The sequence below is a fragment of the Pinus tabuliformis genome, chromosome 5_1, assembly GCF_031772625.1.
Source record: "Pinus tabuliformis cultivar Carrire ecotype Pingquan chromosome 5_1, CPIR1, whole genome shotgun sequence".
NCBI classification, from domain to species: domain Eukaryota; kingdom Viridiplantae; phylum Streptophyta; class Pinopsida; order Pinales; family Pinaceae; genus Pinus; species Pinus tabuliformis.
In genome coordinates this window covers 770,995,653-771,013,616 of record NC_142305.1, presented here as the reverse complement: position 1 = coordinate 771,013,616, position 17,964 = coordinate 770,995,653, and the positions used below count along the sequence as shown (strand labels likewise).

At 37.8% G+C, this 17,964-nt stretch overlaps 1 protein-coding gene across 1 annotated transcript; it reads right to left on the bottom strand.

Moving 5' to 3' along the window:
- Positions 1-237: 237 nt before the first annotated feature.
- Positions 238-8,083, bottom strand: LOC149167204 (ABC transporter C family member 10-like). Its single transcript, XM_089432900.1, is given in 14 exon segments — positions 238-759; positions 908-1,147; positions 1,266-1,329; positions 1,429-1,734; positions 1,846-2,060; positions 2,161-2,287; positions 2,289-2,456; positions 2,560-2,724; positions 2,852-3,457; positions 3,637-3,723; positions 3,871-4,191; positions 4,286-4,555; positions 4,821-6,652; positions 6,884-8,083. Coding segments are annotated over 14 exon segments (4,545 nt in total). The 5' UTR covers positions 6,900-8,083; the 3' UTR covers positions 238-631.
- Between the last annotated feature and the right edge of the window lie 9,881 nt (positions 8,084-17,964).

The window sequence follows — 17,964 nt, the reverse complement described above, 5'->3', positions numbered from 1 at the left end:
TATCTGCTTCCGAATAGAGGTATGGTTGCCAGATTGATTTCTCTATTGAGTGAGCCAGTTTGGCACCCTAGTTGTACTCAAGAAGCGCTGCTTAGTAATAAAACCCTCAGAACTGCTGCACCAGTTTTCCCAAGTTGGGTTTTTCCGGGGAAGATTGTCCAAAAATAATGGTGTCACTTGTGTGTTTGTCTATTCTTTCTGTTGATGATTTTTAGATGGTTGAGACTGCATTTGTGTTTATTTTCAGTATTTATATGGTTAAATAACTTGTTAAAAATTTAAACAAGTAGGTGAAATAAACCAGATAGTGCAGGAAGAATTTCTAACAGGTTAGACTTAGAAATTTCAACAGAGACTTTTTCAGGCCCTTGTGCACAAAAACACATTGTTCAAAGTATTTTTTTATGAACGAAAATTCAGGTTGCAACAACAGATGAGCTAATTTTAAACAACTGGCCTCCCAGATTTTCGTAGACCCGTCATTTTGATCGTTGTTACAATGAGATCTTATCTAACACGAGAATACATCAATTGAACAATAAGGTCACCAATGCTACAATTAGCCCTTCATGCAAGAGTTAAAGCATCGACCAAAGATCTCATGATCTGGGCAGAGAGACGGAAAGGTTATTCATTTAGTGCTTGTTGCATGAAGAAGAGCATTTGATGTGTGGGACCAATACTCTATCACAAGCCTTCCAAATAACGATCCTTCCCTTTCCATCAGCTTCAATGGATGATCACACTCCACCATCTCACCTGCATGAATTCAAATCAAAAGCATTCAAATTAGGTAGAAATGAATAGACTCACTTTCACTACTGTCCATTTCCTCAACTGCAACAAATTCAGTTGAAACCAATCCATGCATACAGCACAGAGATAAGATACAATTACAGGGCCTTACCATCACTGATGGCAACCACCATGTCACTGTCCATAACAGTCGGTATCCTGTGTGCAATGGTAATTACAGTGCAATCTGCAAATTCCTTTCTAATTATTGTCTGGAGAATGGCATCTGTAGCATTGTCTATTGATGTTGTTGCTTCGTCTAAAACAAGGATTCGGCTTTTCCTTAGCAATGCACGTCCGAAACAAAATAATTGTCTTTGTCCTACACTCCAATTCTCTCCATCGTCCCCCACTGCATTTTATTGATCTTTTAGTGCCACGAAAAACTTGCAAATCTAACAGCCAAATTCTTGGCCTCATGTCAAAGAATTCCATGACATTTAAAAATATATATTTAATACAAAATTTACCTGGTGCATCTAGGCCATCCACCTTCCCTCTTACAATGTCTCCAAGTTGACACTCGTTCAGAACCTTAATAAAGAAAGAAAATAAATTCAAAGCATTATTTACTATTGTCATTCCACATATGATAAATTCAATGAGATGTTATGTTGAATAGCATTTACATACTTCCCAAATTGTCAAATCTGAGTGCTCAGATAATGGATCCAAGTTGAAGTGAACAGTTCCTCGAAAAAGAGTTGGTTCTTTAGGAATAATCCCAAGGCGCGATCGCAAATCATGAAGCCAAATAGAGGTAGTATCCAAACCATCTATAAGGATTCTACCCCCTGCAGGTTCCACTAATCGAAAAATAGCACTAATGAGAGTGGCCTTCCCACTTCCTGTTCACCCAACAATGCCAATCTTTTGCCCTCCCTCAAATGTACATGTAATGCCCCGTAAAACAAGGGGGTTGTTGGCTCTATATCTAATCTGCACACATATCAAAATATATTTGATTGCAAACATCATAAACCATTCAAATTTTAGTTAAAAAAATAAATGTTAACACATTCATCTTGTTGGAATGCACAACTCAGGTACCTTCAAGTCTTGCAATTCCACCTTCCCATGCGAGGGCCAGCTATCTGGTGGTCTGCAATCTTCTATAACAGTTGGTGCCTCACTAGGGATGTGCATGTACTATTTGATGCGTTCTACAGAAACAATGTAGTTTGCAAGTGTACATTGGATGTGAATACTGGAAACCAATGACATGTTCAATGACAGACCATATGATAGTGCCATCCCAACAAAACCTGCACCAGTTCAAATGTTAGGCATCATCATCGTATACATAAAGGCATCCAGTAACAGCAGATATCTCCCATAGACGACCCTTAGTTTCATCGTTCATACCAGGATTGAAGCTTCCCTTTGGGAGTAGAACCATAGCAAGAGCAGAGGAGCAAAGAACAGTTGCACTTAACATCTCTAGACGCTGAATCAACCATTCATTTGCCGAGAAACTGTAGAAAAAAGGGGTTCGAATTTTTATCAATAAGGTCTAGGTTCTTCTTTAAGAACTGATCCTCAACCTTGAAAGCCTTAATGGTCATTGTTCCTGCTATGGACTCGCCAAAATGATTTGCAATAGGTGATTTCGTTGTACCATTCAGTCTCATCAGTTCTTTAGCAGAGGCAAAATAGTATTTCTGATTAAATTGAACAAACAAAAAATCAATTATAGCTTCTCTCACAATATTCATAGTGAAGTACAGAGTCTTCTCAAGAAACTTGCGTGAAGTGGCGTTTTACCTGGAGTTGAAAGGTCAAATAAATCATTGGAATGGCTACAAACAAAACTTGCCATGTTACAACAGCCACAACTCCAAGACTGCTATAAGCATTCATGGTAGACGACATGGCAAAGACAAAAGAGAAAGGAATGTCTACATCGAGAATGCTGAAATCTGAAGAAACCTGAAAAAGGAGGTGGGGAAGATAAATGTCAGTAGTTTACTACCCTGATGTACATCAAATTTCACTTTTTGTTTTAAGGAGCGAAAAGAAAAGAAGGAAGCCCATGGTGATTACATAAAATACTTACTCTGCTCAGAACTCTTCCCAATGGAGTTGCATCAAAAAATGCCATTGGTGCTCGGAATAAAGAACTCAGAAGCTCAGAAAAGAAGGACTTTGATGCCTCAAGCCCCCAAATAACACAAAGCAATGACCGAAGGAATAAGAACAATATAGATGTGAACCCAATGGCTGAGTACACTGTTATTAAACTTAATACACTGACTTGAAGACTTTGCACCTTTGCAGCCATCCAAATATTTCCTGAAATCTGCCCAATCAGAAATATAAGATGACCGAGACCAGCACAAGAACAATATAAGAAACCTTTATTCTGTTTCAAATAGTCAATATATGGCTTCAAACCAGTGTCCCCAACTTCCTTCTCTTCCCTTTTAACTAGCTGATCCCCCTTGGGAGCTCTATTTGAAATCAGTCGTTCTTTCTGTGATTTGCTCCTTTGAATTTCTCTCTCGTCATTAATCGGTTCATCTTTTGTGGATGGCATCGTGGCTGTTGATTCATTGGAACCAACAGTATTCTTGTGTGCATTCACAAGCTCCCTAAATACCTCACTCGAGACCAACAGTTCCTGATATTTCCCAGTTTGATGAATCTCCCCATCTACCATCAACTACAAAAGAGAGAAACTTTAGTGTAGAAATTCAAAGAAAAATTGCCAAAGCTATGAGCATTAGATATGTTAAAATTACAGGAGTTATAATTATGTGCAATCTGTTAAAAAACTTCGTCAAAATGTTGTATACAAGCAAACAAACAGCTTCCACATGGCTAGGACAACTGTTTACTAACCAGAATAGCATCAAATGCCGGGAGAAAATCAACTTGGTGTGTTACAAGGATTACTGTCTTGTTTGACAGTGCTCCCATTATGTATTCCTACACATCAAAATCCGTGATTAATAGGATCTGCGGAAGCTAAAGAAAATGAAAATCATTGTTGTATAAAGGTGCAACAAGCAAATTAGTAACAGCTACATAATAACTTTAAAAACCTTTATATTAGAAGGAAATCGCCATATTAACCTTAAGCAGGCTAGTAGCTGTATGAGCATCAACAGCACTGAAAGGATCATCCAATAGATAAATATCAGAATCTTGATATAAGGCACGGGCAAGCTGTATCCGCTGTTTCTGGCCACCGCTGAGATTGACACCTCTTTCTCCTATTTCAGTCTGATCACCAAAGGGAAGATTCTGGAGGTCTTTATCCAGTGAAGACTTGAGGATAACTTCCTGATATTTCTGCTCGTCCATGGGACGCCCAAATAATATGTTGTTTCGTACTGTTCCAGTTTGAATCCATGCAGTCTGAGAAACATATGCGAGGGTGCCACAGACTTGCAACTGCAGAGGCAGGGTTGAGAACAATAAGAAAGAGAATCAATCAATTTAAATGGTTGACAATGTTAAGGTAAGGAGGTAAATAATTCATACTCACACTGCCCCTTAACTTTGGTACTTCTCCAAGTATTGCAGCTAAAAGAGTTGATTTTCCAGATCCAACTTCTCCACAAATTGCCAATTTTTGGCCATGTTTAACCTCCATATTTATGTTTCTCAATGCGGGCTTTGATGAACTGGAATCCCAACTTAGTGTTGCAGAACTGATAAGAAGAGAGTGGTCAGAGTTCTGAAGAAATACACGCTCAACCACCCGATCCTGTAATTCAGCAGCCTCAAGAAATTTGATGATACGACTTAATGAGACCTTTGCTTGAATGATAACAGCAATTACATCAGGCATTAGTCGAATTGGTTCTTGAACAAGGCGCAAAGTGGCTATGAACGTGAAAACGTTGCTTGGAGTAAGAGTTTATGTTTCTCAATGCGGGCTTTGATGAACTGGAATCCCAACTTAGTGTTGCAGAACTGATAAGAAGAGAGTGGTCAGAGTTCTGAAGAAATACACGCTCAACCACCCGATCCTGTAATTCAGCAGCCTCAAGAAATTTGATGATACGACTTAATGAGACCTTTGCTTGAATGATAACAACAATTACATCAGGCATTAGTCGAATTGGTTCTTGAACAAGGCGCAAAGTGGCTATGAACGTGAAAACGTTGCTTGGAGTAAGAGGAATTTAAAAAAAATAGCAGGTTATAAACGTTACAGTCGAAACCAAAACGGGAGATGACCAAAACAACAACGAATTATAGGCTTTCCGAAACTGAACCGCAGATAGCCATTTGAACTCTACCTTGTGCAGCTTCTCAATACTTTCTTTGAAGCGTTCCTCCCATGCATGCAATTTCAGTACTTTCATATGCACCAGAGCTTCTGTGGTAGCCCTTAACCGCTGATCCTGGGCTGACATGAGTTCAGTTTGAAACTTATGCTGTAACTTTGCCAATGGAGAGTTAAAAAGAACGGTAATGATGATAACTGCCAAGGCCGAAAGTGTGGCCCATCCAATTGCATGGAAGAGGATGCCTAAAGCAAATATAAGCTGGAGTACTGTTGTCCAAGTCTGATGAAACCAGAAAGGAAGTTCGCCAATACGATAAGCATCTACCGCCATATAATTCATGATTTCTCCGGCTGTATGTACCTGTTTAGCTTCATTGGACAGCTTTAGTTGTTTCTGATAAATTGCTGCAACGAGTGAAGAGCGCATTTGCAGACCAATCCGTCTAGTGCCAAAATACCATTGCCTTTGAGATATGGACTCTATGGTCTTGGCAATAAAGAGTGTTCCTGCCAAAACAAATCCTTCATATTTGAATGACTGTCTACCTTCTGAAAATCCAATAAAAGCATTCAAAACAAGTGGTCCAGAAGACAGAGTAAGTATTTTGAGAAAAGCATAGAACCCAGTCCTTGCCAGATTTTTCCAGTGACAGCAAACCAAAGCCCAGAAAACTGATGGAGTGCCAAATGGGTTTTTCTGTTTTTGCCTCAACAGTTCTTCTGTAAATGTTGTATAATTATTCTTTGCTTGATCATCTCCACACACACAAGGCAAATCATCTTCTTCTAGAGGCTTCTTCTTTCCTTTGGACAAAAGAGAATTCAACCACCAAAATGTTATCCTGCTGAAGAATCCTGCCTTGGCAAAAGGAGTTACAATGGAATTTAACTTCAATGTTATCTGATCTTCCTCAGAAAACCTCTGGCTGGAGTTGAGATACCCATGATTTCGGTAATCCCTGCCTAGAAAGGGTTCTGACAGAAGATCATCCTCTGAACTCTTCAAATCCTTTTTCGCAGCACAAATGAGCATCAAGCAACATGCTGGCCATGAAACAAGGGAGAGAATAGTGCCATAGGGAAGCTCTCTGTCATTGATGAAATTCAGTCCAGCTGAAACACAATCCACTGTTCCGAGCAAAAATGACACGATCCACCAAACACGCACAAATGTCGTTACAGACCGCGTTAGCCCACTTGTTACTGTTAATCCGAGTGTAAACCATGCCAATCCTTGCACTAAAAGTACAAGCCATTCGTGCAAGGGAGTTAAATCAAACCCATTTCCCAATTTCTCTTGTAAAAGCCAAATCCCCAATCCCAAATTAATCGCACCCAAAATAATATTTATCACTGCAACACATGTGCGAAATGGCTTTCGAGGTTTCACATTTCTCAGTATGCTTGTCCGCCTTACCCACTTGATGAGAACGATGGACCAGAATGTCAGCAAGAAGACTAAATGTATGAATGCGATCAGAGCATGTTTGCTGCATGAGGTCAAATGGAACGTGTGTAGTAATTCAGAGTAGAGAGATAGGGGTAAACTGCAGTTCTCTTCACAGCGTTGAGCAGGGGACAATGCATTTGGGGTGCCACAAAAGTTGTTCCAGAGCTCTGGGTTGATAAATCAATTCAATGCAAGACAATTAATAAAAAAATTGTAGAAGTTCTTGACAAATTTCATCTACCATAACAATCTTATAAACATATGAATATCATATTATATATATGCCATACGACCAGGGCCATGCTACCCATTTTGTTGCAAAATCCGTGATTTCAAACAATAGAAACAGGATAACTCAGACTGAAAATAAAAAAATATAATCAGAGTAATGAGATTACCTGTAAATATTGCCATCCTTGTTCTGTAAACCACATCCGAATGAATGTTTTTGATATTTTGATTTAGAGCTGGGTCACTGACATTCTCAATGTGGATTGGGGAGTCTGCACTGTCTGAAAACAAGTTATTGATGGTTTTGTCCTATCATATTCTCCTCTCAGAAGCTTTTAAAAGTAGTACACCATTAAACTACATAAATTGTTAAGCTCTTTCCTATGCCCAATGCATGAACCTCCTACTTCTGCAGTCTCCCGAATGCTCCCTGAGTTTCCTAATCGACTACTCAAGGCAATAAGGGAAAAACTCAATCAGCCAAGAGAACTGAACTTTCCCCAATCAGACAGAAACCATACTCTGTCACAGAGTACTTTCCCCAATCAGACTAGAAACCATACTCTGTTACAGATTATTCAAGTCAGGTCACATCAGGCCTGTCCAAGCTCTATACTGATACATTTAATGGAGGCAAAGACGCCAAAGTACACTGATCCAAAACAGTGTAACGAACCTTGGCTACTCTTAAATAGAAATTCTGTTCCCAGTAAACATCTTGGACAACACAACCTTCTGAATCTATGTGACATGGGTGCCCCGTCCACCCTAAAATAAAAAACAGAACACCCTTGTATGCAAATAAAGCAAAACTATCCCAACCTGACCATCTGCAGTTCTTTCAACAAGTTGAGATTAAACTCAAAACCCAAATCTGTAAACTATCAAGAAAAAACTGCACCCTGTCAATACAGTGTCATGAAGCCCGGCTAGACATAAACAGAAATTCCATTCTCAATAACAAGACTACCTTACAAACCCAATCGGTGCCACAAAGAAGATGACCCATGTATCATAGATCAAGCAAAACTATAACAACATGTACTCTTTCAATACAGTGTCATGAAGCCCGGCTAGGCATAAACAGAAATTCCATTCACAATAACAAGACAACCTTATAAACCCAATGGGTGCCACAGAGAAGAAGACCCATGTATCACAAATCAAGCAAAACTATAACAACTTTCCCCTGTGACAGTCTGCAATTCTATCAACAACTTGGGGATGAATCCAAAACCCAAATCTGTAAATATCAATGGAAGCAATCACATAAGACACTGAAATAAAGTGACCTGCATGAATAACAAGCATTAACAAACAATTTTACTGAATCAAATGCGTTTACTCTGCGCTACCAGTCTAAAACCAATAGCAGATCAGCTTCTGATCTATTAGCAGTTTGACGAAGTGTATTCAAAACAAATACACTCTGAAGCTCCGCGCGACGCCACTGTCATCAGGTCCAGGGATCGATTCTTGCCCTCATGCAGCCTCCTCTGCAGGCCTCGTCATCATTTTTACGTCGTCCTCTGCACGAACCCTTCACTGCAGGTCCCCGCCCTCCTCTGGAGCGACTCCGCCTGCGCCCTCCTCAACACCCCCGCCCTACTCTGCATCAAACGCGGATATCCGCGCGCAGGACGGGTTCGATAACGTGGTTAGGGTAAACGGTTCGATAACTAATAGCATTACGTTTTTTTAAGGTGTTTTTTAATGTTTTAAAACATTTTTTATTAAATTAGACGGCTGATTTTTGTTCAATCGTCTAACAAAAGATCTAACGGCTACGATTAAGACAGAAAGGCATTTGGGGGAGTTCATTTCAGAGGGAAACGCCTTACGGCGTAATTATGAAATAATAAATAACATCATATAAATATAAATATCATGTAAATATAAGAGTTTATAAAACAAATAATCAAGTTAAAGTCATAAATGTAGTTGTGATCATGGTCACACTAACCAATTTTCTTATTCTTTTTAAATTAACAAAACTATAAGCACTTCTTATTGAAAATAGAAATAAAATATTAAAAACTTATGAATAATCCCTTAGCTTTTTGAAATCCAATACACCATATAAATTTTATTTATAAATTTTAATAAACTTAGTAATCATTATCATCATATTATATTAAGAAACCTTGTATGGTTAATCATTTTATTAAGAAACATTGTATGGGTCATGCCGTTCGTGAAGCAAGTACTTCCCTCGACGTAATCAGGGTCCCACGCCCAACGAGAATCTCCTCACACCTTACACAAGATCCGACGGTGATAAGCCAAGGAAGCTTGATCGGATGGCTTTCAGGCGTTTAGAAATAGTTTTACCCAAAGGCCTGGAAACCACAATAGGCGTAATGGAGATTAAGTGGAGCTTTCAATGGCCATTAAAAGGTATGCTGCGTTCATAATTAAATTCGAATAGTTATAGTCAAATATGGACCATTAAAATGGTTAATTTGAAATCATAAAGATTAATTTACTCCAGGGTCCACAAGACTTGAGTGAAGTATATGACCTAACGTCATTTAAGTGAATATTTAGGTTTTTACAAATAGTTAAAGAGGCTAGATTTAAGGCCGCCAATTTCTTTAGGAACAAAATCTTCATATATTTCGAATTAGTTGAATATAATGTTCTCTCACATTTCATTCAATAATTATAATAGTTGATGGAAGCTCTTAAGCTTCCCTATAATCTTAACTACTTATGATTCCACTTATTGCTGAGTTTAGGTTTTCAAAAGCCAATTAAGGCCAAAAATATTGCCTAATTTATTTTAAGAGTTTTACAATTCTAAAGCCTTGCATGATCAAATGAAAAATTAACTTTTGGTTCTGGTTTCTCAAGAGTACAATGGCTCCATAATGTCTACTACAGAGATATCAAAGCCTAGTCATTGTTCAAGGGGGTTTGTGCATCTAAGGATGACATTCATATCGTAGGTTTTTATGGATTATCTATTTTTAGTGAATATTAATATTTTTTTTGTTTCAGATGTTTTGTGAAGACTCAATTGATTTGGTATTCACTATAACAAAGTTCTACCATTTAAGATTCAGATCTAGATCCAAAAAATTCACTAGGCTAGCCTACCCCTAAACAGCATGTGAAAGGATCATTTTTCAAAGTTGGTGTATGTTGATCTCACTAAATTAAGACCATGTAAGAGTTTTCCATTCTTAGAATCTTCCATTTCAAGCCAGCCATGAAGACTATTTAAAAGGTTGGCAAACAAACTTCATCTTCACTAACAGCCTTAAAATTCCTTTCAAGAGATGTGTTATAGCCATAACAACAAAGACAACTAAGAACTAAAATTTTTCTATGAGTCGTATGCTTATGATAATCATTAAATATGAGCTTGCAACCATAAATATGCATCATGAGAAGTCATATGAATTTCAGTAGACAAATATAAAACTTTTTTGAACATCAATTACCATTTCATTTAATAAAATTACATTACAGTTTACAAATCATAGAGGTACATGTTTTGTTAAAATGAATAGTTGCATGCATTGATGAAGGGTGAACCATTTTCCACCCAACCATAGGTTTGGTCATCTATTCAATTCTCTTGCAACTGGCCAAACCTTATCCAAACCATGGATCCAAGAGGGGAACTTTCTCTTAATCAATAAAATGTGGATTCATCAAGGCAACTCTCCTTCATTAAATAAAAATAATAATAAAATCCTTTCAAACCTCACTAATTCAAGGCCCTACTTATACCATTAGTGGTTTCTGAGCTATCTTGCTAATGTGTAAGGTCAAAAAAGAAACCGATGGCAAAAATTTATTATGATACGGTGAATCAGTGAATCTTAGGATGTAACATCCCCCAGCTACCTAGTTGGGTTGATGCCATTCACATTGTTGTTGATATTGTATAGCTCAAAAAAAAATAACATAACAAAAAAACATAAGACACATGCATAACAACCATCGATAACATAAACAGGCTTGGACAATCATCTAATAAAATCTATCAACTAGTTGTAGACATTGGACGTGTCACTTAGTCGTAGACCAAGTTGTTCCAGCTCTCTTAGTGGGCGGTCATCCTCAAGCTAGGGCCATGACTCCACTTTGGCATTAACTTCTTGGGCCAAGTAAATATCCAGTATCGTACACAACATGGCCAAGGTACCAAACCCCAACAACCTCTAACTAATAGGTTCACATCCCTCATCATCCCCACACACAAGTAGTGAACCGCCTTCTCTGCATTTGCAGTCCCTTGGGTTGTGCCATTACCTCTAGGGTGACCAACTCGGGTGGCCAGGGATGTCCAAAGCATTGTGGTTGTAGGAGTTTTTGCTTCCTTCAAGGGTCTCTAGGTCCCCTCGAGGCCCTCACATAAGGACACTTATCCAAACTGATCCTTATCCAACTAAATAAGGGAATCACCATTTTATAGGCATGGTGCCCCTCTTTATATTCCAATAATATATTATAATATTATAACATATTTTATATCAAGATACTTTTCTCATTGTGGCTTCATATCCCTCCTAAACTCTTTTATTCCCCTAACCTACAATTGTGGTGTTCTTTTTAACAAGTGCACTTTGGATGATGTAGGATCGTTGGACTTTTAACACAATGGCTCTACTTTGGCCTCAAAACATATCAATACATTAGCCCAATTGCCTAACACATTATACACACATAAGCACATAGGGTTCCATAGAATCCGACTCAATAGCCTAATCAACATATCATAGCTCACTAGCCAAGTATCACATGAACAAGTACATTATACTTCAGGGATTAATTTGAGGGTATTATATTTCCCTCCCCCTAATTTATGCACTACCCTCAGTGCATTTAGATAGATGTATAATCAAGATTACCAATAGTTGCAGGTACTACTGTTGCCTAGCGTGCTTAGGCTCCTACTTCCAATTTCAAAATTGTAACAGGAGCATTGAATGTTGGCATTATGATTCATGTGTTGTACTTGATGGCAACCCACTTGTAGCAGAACATCTCACTTATATATAACTAGATGTGACAGAATACATGGGATGCAGGGCAGCTCAAAGGAATCAGTTCAAATCTAATAAACAATGACAACTCATTAAGATGACAGTTCTCAGTATGGCAAGTTAACTTTGCCATCAAGTCCAAAGGGGGAGATTGTTAGCATTATGATATAGGTGTTGTCCTTGATGGCAACTTACTAAGATGATAGATCACATTTTAGGCTCACAGAATGAAAAAGAAAAAAAGAGAGATATACGCAGGTTCCCCTTGATAAAGCCGCGTATACACGCGGGTTAGCCAACCAAAAGGTGCGTACATGTATACACACACTTTCATGCAAGGGAAGGCGTGTACATTGGGTTTCATTCCGTGGTATTTGGACCATGGTATTGGTCCAAGGTATCTTGTCTAACATATTGACCCTAGGTATTTAGTCCAAGGTATTGGTTCTAAGTGGTTTTGGACCATGGTATTGAGTAAGGCCTAAGACTATAAAAGGAGGAGAAGATCGTTAGGCAAAGGCACTCAGAAAGTCTTGAATATTTGATGAAGTATGAGATCTAGTATACAGGTTATGGGTTCATAATGCTTTGCTTGATCTGAGCTAAGGAGGAATCTCAACGGTTTATGGAGAACAAGATCTAAGGATAGATCGGGATCTAATGGCTTGGAATGAATCATCTCTATACGATTTGATCATGTTTATTCTAGATCTGTATACTGACGCATGTAATGTTTTGTAAATATTATGATCTTGGTATAACTCAAGTTTGGAATAGCTGCAAATCATGAATGAATATTTATAGATGTATATGCTGGTTAACTATGATAAAAGCACGTACATATGCAGGTTAGATACATCTAAGTAGCGTATATTATATGAACTATGATGTTTGAAGTTACAGGTGGTTCTGGTTGTTGATGAGTTCTGATGACTATTTATTGGTGTCATAATTCTGCATATTCAATTGGTTGATTGTGTTTAGCTTCAGTGTTGATGGATGAGATCTAATAATGGATCAGGATCATAATGACTTATCTTTATGTGATTTGATGGACTAGATCTGGTTGTTAACACACATATTATCCTTGTATATGTAATGATCTGGTTATGTCTGAAGTCAGGAAGTGCAGCAAAGACATAAGTAATTAATGACATATACGTTGGTTCTCTTTGGTGAAGTTGCGTATACACGCTGGTTCAACTCTTCCAAGTAGCGTATGCACTCTAATGCATGATTTTTGATGATACAGTTAGATCTGAACATTGTTGCAGAGTTTTGTGTTCTGCTCTGTGTTTTGGTGATTATAGTTTATTGACAAGGTTTTAGAGATTCAGTATTGGGTGATTCAGAGATTGATGTTGATATTTTTGATTGATTGTGTGCTTGAATGATATTGATGGGTCTAGTATGAAAATTGGATGAAACATGGCCTTTAGATTATGGTGTTGTGCTTCAGGAGTATCCAGTGTGAAAATTTATGAAACGTGGTACCTGAAGGAAGAAAGATAAGGTTGTAGCCTTCTATAGGTCGACACCTACGTACTAGTACATCAACTAGTACAAGAGCTAAGGGGGTTGTAGCTCCCTTCCAGTAGTAGCTGGAAAACGAGTGAAGGTTGGAGCATTCAGTAGGCCGACGCCTACGTACTAGTAAAAGGATCAGCTAGTACAAGAGCTAAGGGGGTTGTAGCTCCCTTCCAAGAGAAGCTGGAGAATGAGAGGAGGTTGTAACCTTCTGTAGGTAGAAGCCTTGCGTACTGGTATAAGGCTGCACCAGTACAGAAATATTGTAAAAAGATGTTTTTTATTAAAAGAAGATAGATACGAATTGCAGCATTGGGTTTCCACCTTACATCATGGTGTTCATGTGTGCTTCTTGTGTGTGATGATCTGTTCTGTGTTACTGCACCTGTTTACTGTTCATATGCTTAATAAAGTTCTGATGCACTAACTAAAGATCAACATTTAATGGATTAATTGAATCATAAGTTTACTGGATATATGTTGGTTGCATTAGACACAGTTGTGTGTACATGCAGATTCCCTTAACTGAAGTAGCGTATATGAATCTGAGCATGGAAATGAGAAAGTGTTTGATTTGATAACACTGATTCACCCCCTCCTTAGTATTATTTCCAACAATTGGTATCAGAGCAGGTCCTTTGGTAGAAGCTTGATCGCTTGAAGGAGATCCGTAGAACAATGGGAAAGAAGCTTAAGAAGAAAGCGCCTAAGAAGAAGAAGATCACATCTCAAAAGAACTATGACAGTGGGAGAATCGATTAGGGAATATGTGGAAGAAGCACTTCAGATTTAGAATCAATTCAGAATGAAGATGAACAAGCAAAAGAACTATCAGGTATGAATTTTTTATCCTCTAGTGATACATTTCTCTATCCATTTGAAGATGATGAAAGTGATATTGAAACAACTGAATTTTCTCTTATGGGTAAGAAAGAAAGATATCAAATAGAGGCAGAATTTAAAAGGCTTACAGACAAAATTAGAGATCAACAAGATCTATTGCATAAAAGGGAATGTATCTCCAAAGAAGAAGGTACCAAACTAAAAGCTCAACTAGAGGAAGGAAACAAGCTATTCAAGGAAAAGGAAGATCAATGTCAAAAGTTGCAGGATAAAGTGACATCATTAATAAATGAAGTAAATGAAATGAGCATAACAATCAAGAAACTCAGAGAAGATCTAGTTACTATGAAAGTCTTGAAGTACGATCCTCTCGCTAAAAGAAGATCTTGAAGAATCAGATAAGCAGAATCAAGAACTACTCCAAGCTCTTGAAAAACAAGAAAACAAAGTTCATGAATTAGAACATCGGTTGGAAGAAGGAAGAAAAGCTGAAGAAAACATGAAGAAGCAGTATCATGAAAAGGTAGAGCAACTTCAGGTTGAGGTAAATATTCTAAAAGATAACTTAGAAGAAAAGGTTAAGCTCTTACGATTTAAAGATAGTAAGTAGTCAAAGGTCTCTTGCTATCAAAACTGGTCTTGTTTTTTATGAATCTATTGAAGGTGAATCTAGTTCACAAAATAAAACAAGGAACTCTAATGCACAATCTGAAATACTCAACAAGGAGATGAGAGGTCAATCCCATCAACAACCAAGGAAAGAAATTCTTCAAAGAAAATCTTTTACTCCTCTGATGAATAATGTTGAATGTTATGTATGTCATAATCTTGGACATGTTGTAGCTAGATGCAGAAGTAGAATGGTTCAAGATCATCAGACAGAAAGATCATCACGTTCTAGGTACTTTAAGGGATATTGTTTTTCTTGCAATATGTTTGGTCACAAAGTTGTTGATTGCTACAGAAGGAATATGAAACATGTAAGATGTTATGCATGTAACAAGCTTGGACATATAGCAAAGGAATGCAGGAACAAAGTACAGACAACATACCAAAAGGAGAAAACATCATCACACTTGAAGATATGGAAGAAGAACGAAGTACAGTCAGAAAGATGTGGCACATCACAATGTACAGAGATAACGGACTCACAGGAAGCTGAAAGTGTAAAACTTCCGTGTTCTCAATCTCATACGCAAGTTTCATAAATAGAAGTCACGTATATATGCGAGTTAGACAATGCACAGTCACGTATATGTCAGTTTGAGAAAAGCAGTGGGACAGGCTCAGGAAAAGGGTCTGATATGATTCAGTCCATTATTTGCTCTGTTTGATAATGGTTACAATCTGCTGATGATGTGTGGAAATGTCTTGATACTTGTAAGATGTTTAGAAGTGTTTTGATCCTAACTTGATGATGATGATACCTTGATACTTCTTGTTGATATATGCATGATCAGATCTGATAGTAAAAAAGATGGCACAGGTTCAGGGGGAGCATATACTTTTAATAATGCATTGTTGGCATTATGGTTAGTAGTCCTTGGTGATGATGCTTATATGGCTAAATGATACATCTTGCTATGATATGGTTATGAGTTGTCCATGACAAAATCTCATATGATTCTTGGGGTTACATAGTTGGTGTTCAAATCTGATTTGTGGTTGACTCTTTGATGATGCATATATGGTGCTTACATGGTGATCTTCATAAGGATAAGGAGAAGTACAAATCTTGAATACACAATTTCATTACTTGATGATGAGTCACTCATATGCTGTTGTCAACATATAATATAGTTATGATGCAGGATTCCTATAGTTCTTGGTGCTCACATGGATGAGGATTGTTGTTGTTGATGATATCAAGAAGTCTTGACAAAAGATCTTGAGCTGAAGATACATAGTGCTATATATAGTATGCTGGATACATGGATGATATTTAAGATCATGCAGATCTTGATGTTGATGAGATGGCTATGGAGTTTTTCACATATGATATAATGTGAATGATTTTGTATGTCATATGCAGAATTCATTCATGGAAGGCTATGATAATGTTCAAAAGGATGAGTTGATATCTATATGCAGACATACCTTGTTACAGGTTGATGACTTATACACTAATGGACATACACATGGTTCTGGTCTGGAGGCTGTTGATAGAATGGAGCAGATCATACAATGTGTATGATAGTTGATGATGACTATCATGGTCTTTTTTAGATATTTGGTCTCTGTTATAAATGTCATATATATCATTCAATGTAAAGGTCATATCAAGACTCATGATGTAATAGTTTGTCTTTATCTATTGTAGTCATTTGATGAATCCCTTTTGGTCATATGATGTAATTTGTACCCCCACTATGCATGGGAAGGATGATGTAATATTTCAGTCATGTATAAACTATCGGTATCTGGTGTATCTCCACTTGGTTGGGTGGATGAGTCAATAATGGTATATCCCCACTTGGTTGGGAGATGGATGTATGTATGAGCCTTTGGTGATAGGAAGGTCATTTATGATGTATAGAGTCATGTTCTTCTTGTAGAACATCTTTTTGCAGACCTTGCTTACAGTCAGTGGGAGTATGAACATCACACTTCAGCAGAGTAGAGATTTCAGCATGTACTCAGAGGGAGCATGGACAGATTGGTACACCTTGGCATATACAAAGGGGGAGCTCAATCAGAGATTTCAGCAGGTACTCGGGGGGAGTATGGACAGCGGAATGTATATCAAGGAAGAGAATCTCTTGGTCTACCCTTTGCCCTTGATGTCAAAGGGGGAGAGTGACTTGGTATGGTTGTTGCCATCAAGTCCAAAGGGGGAGATTGTTGGAATTATGATGCATGTGTTGTACTTGATGGCAACCCACTTGTAGCAGAACATCTCACTTATATATAAATAGATGTGACAGAATACATGGGATGCAGGGCAGCTCAAAGGAATTAGTTCAGATGTAATGAAAAATGACAACTCATTAAGATGACAATTCTCAGTATGGAAAGTTAACTTTGCCATCAAGTCCAAAGGGGGAGATTTTTGGCATTATGATACAGGTGTTGTCCTTGATGGCAACTTACTAACATGACATTCAGGCTCACAGAATGAAAGAAAAAAGAGATATACACAGGTTACCCTTGATAAAGCCATGTATAAACACGGGTTAGTCGACCAAAAGGTGCATATATGTAGAAATTTTGAATAATATGACACTTATTCATAGAGATTATCCCGATTATACACTATTTTCGAATACATGCTCAATACATAATCTCCTCTATGTTGATCATCAATTTAGTAGCATAAAAAAACCATGAAACATCAATCGCATGCACACATTAACATAGTATGTAACCCGGGGAAAGCATACATCTGAAAACCCCACACTATCTGTATATTATATGATTGAGAACATGTAACAATAAATAGTACAATACTCCTCACAAGTACTCAGCACTATCTCCACATGTTACACACAAAACTAGCTCAGATCCGAACAAGTCACAGGTTCAAATCTCCTCCGCTGCTTTGCCTGCCTCCACTGCACAATCCTTCAAGAGAATCATGTGAGCACAAGCTACAATTGCCTTAATATTGGCCCACACTGTGTGGTCCTCATTGGCATAACCCAATCCATCCATGTGCAAATCTCATGCACAACTGATAGTCACAACTCACCCTTTCACTTACCTCTAACACTTGTCTCTGTTGAACTGTCCATGCACTGAGTTAACTGATGTATTCTTTAGTTTCTTTAAGAGTTAATAATTAGTGAATTAATTTATAATTAATTCACACAACTCATCACTAGTGTATTCTTTAGTTAGACTAAATACAACTAGTTCAACTAAGTCAAACTGAACACAACTCC